This window comes from Echinops telfairi, unplaced genomic scaffold (assembly GCF_000313985.2).
Source record: "Echinops telfairi isolate 266 unplaced genomic scaffold, ASM31398v2 ScPeMD7_28;HRSCAF=97, whole genome shotgun sequence".
In the NCBI taxonomy this organism is placed as follows: domain Eukaryota; kingdom Metazoa; phylum Chordata; class Mammalia; order Afrosoricida; family Tenrecidae; genus Echinops; species Echinops telfairi.
Window position 1 is genome coordinate 4363332 of NW_022103925.1, and position 1373 is coordinate 4364704.

The following is a 1373-nucleotide window of genomic DNA, read 5'->3' on the forward strand; positions in this document are numbered from 1 at the left end:
GGGACACAGGATGGCCTGGTGCACACACACAGTGGCCTGTCCCTGTGGCACCGCGTGTTTCAGGAGCGCATGGTGCCCAGAGGGGCTGCCGGGGAGTCTTTTCAAGTCTCTGGGCCTATGCATGTTCGCCGGCCTTTTCATTTGGTTCTTGTGTGGTGCCATCAAGTTCGGTCCGGCTCACAGGGACTCTATGCCCTGTAGAAACCCTGCCCCGGCCTGCAAGTGGACGTTTGAGCTCGGTCCGGCTCACAGGGACTCTATGCCCTGCATAAACCCTGCCCCGGCCTGCAAGTGGACGTTTGAGCCCGTTGCGGTGGCTGCTGTATCCATCCATCAGGGTCTTCCTCTTTGTCGCTGCCCCTATTATCAAAAATAGTGAGAGGACCGTTGGAGCATAAGCTGACCGGGCATCTGGGCATCATCCGTACCCATTTAAGAAAGTAGAAGATCTACACAGGGCCTCCAAAAAGCATATGGAAAAGTGGAATGAAAAGACGGTAGCATTTTCCCGTGAACTTTGGGACGCCCCCTCCTCTAAAAGGAAAAGAGGGCAGGGTCCATGGGATGTGCCGTGTGCAGATAAGAGGTGTCTGAGGCTTGTTGTATCGCTTCTTCCCAAAGCATTTCTTTACCAGGTTTTCTGATTCTGTGTCGTGTGTGTGTAATTATGTGTGTGGTTTGTCGTGTGTGTGTGTGTGTGTGTGTGTGTGTGTGTGTGTGTGATGTGGACTTATAGCTGTGTTGTAGCTCAATATGTATGTGCGGTCTGAGTTGCTATGTGCGGTGTGTCTGGGTGTGTATGTGGTCGGTGTGAATGTATCTGTGCACATGGTATGTGTGGGTGTGTTGTATGAGTGTGCGCGCGGCGGTGTGTGAAGGTGCCTGGGCAGTGGGTGTGGCTGATTTTTGTGAGTGTGGTGCGTGAGCAGGTGGTCGGGTGTAGGTGGGAGGCGCTGGGTGAGACTCTCCTTGAGTGTGAGTGTGTGTGTGCAGAAGGACAGGGACAAAGAGGAAGGCCCTCAGGGAGACGGACGGACACCGTGGCTGCATCCATGGGCTGTGAGGACGGCGCAGGGCCGGCGGTCTCTTGTTCTGTCCTCCGTGCACCCACCACCACCCATGACGCTGGTCTTCTGTATCTTGTTTAAGGGCAGACATCAGCCCGTGGCCCTTCCGTTTGCTGGTTGTTGGGTCCCCATCCCACTTGCTGGGAAGCACCATCGCCACGCACTTGAAAAATTCAACTGTGACTTGACGATGTCAGACCCTCTCTTCTCGTTTCCAGGGAACACCAGGCCCGGTGGCGAGCCTTCGAGAGCAAGCTGCGAAGAGGTCTGGTCAGCCAAGGAGAGGAGAGGGCGCTCTGGGCTCGC

The 1373-nt window shown here is 55.6% G+C and overlaps 1 protein-coding gene across 1 annotated transcript in view; it reads left to right on the forward strand.

Annotated features, from left to right (window-relative positions):
- The window catches only part of EVC2 (EvC ciliary complex subunit 2), a 113501-nt gene that overhangs the window by 107534 nt on the left and 4594 nt on the right, over positions 1 to 1373 (forward strand). Inside the window, exon 18 of the mRNA XM_045289481.1 lies at positions 1286 to 1332. Coding sequence (XP_045145416.1) covers positions 1286 to 1332 — 47 coding nt within the window. The remainder of the gene's footprint in view (positions 1 to 1285; positions 1333 to 1373) is intronic.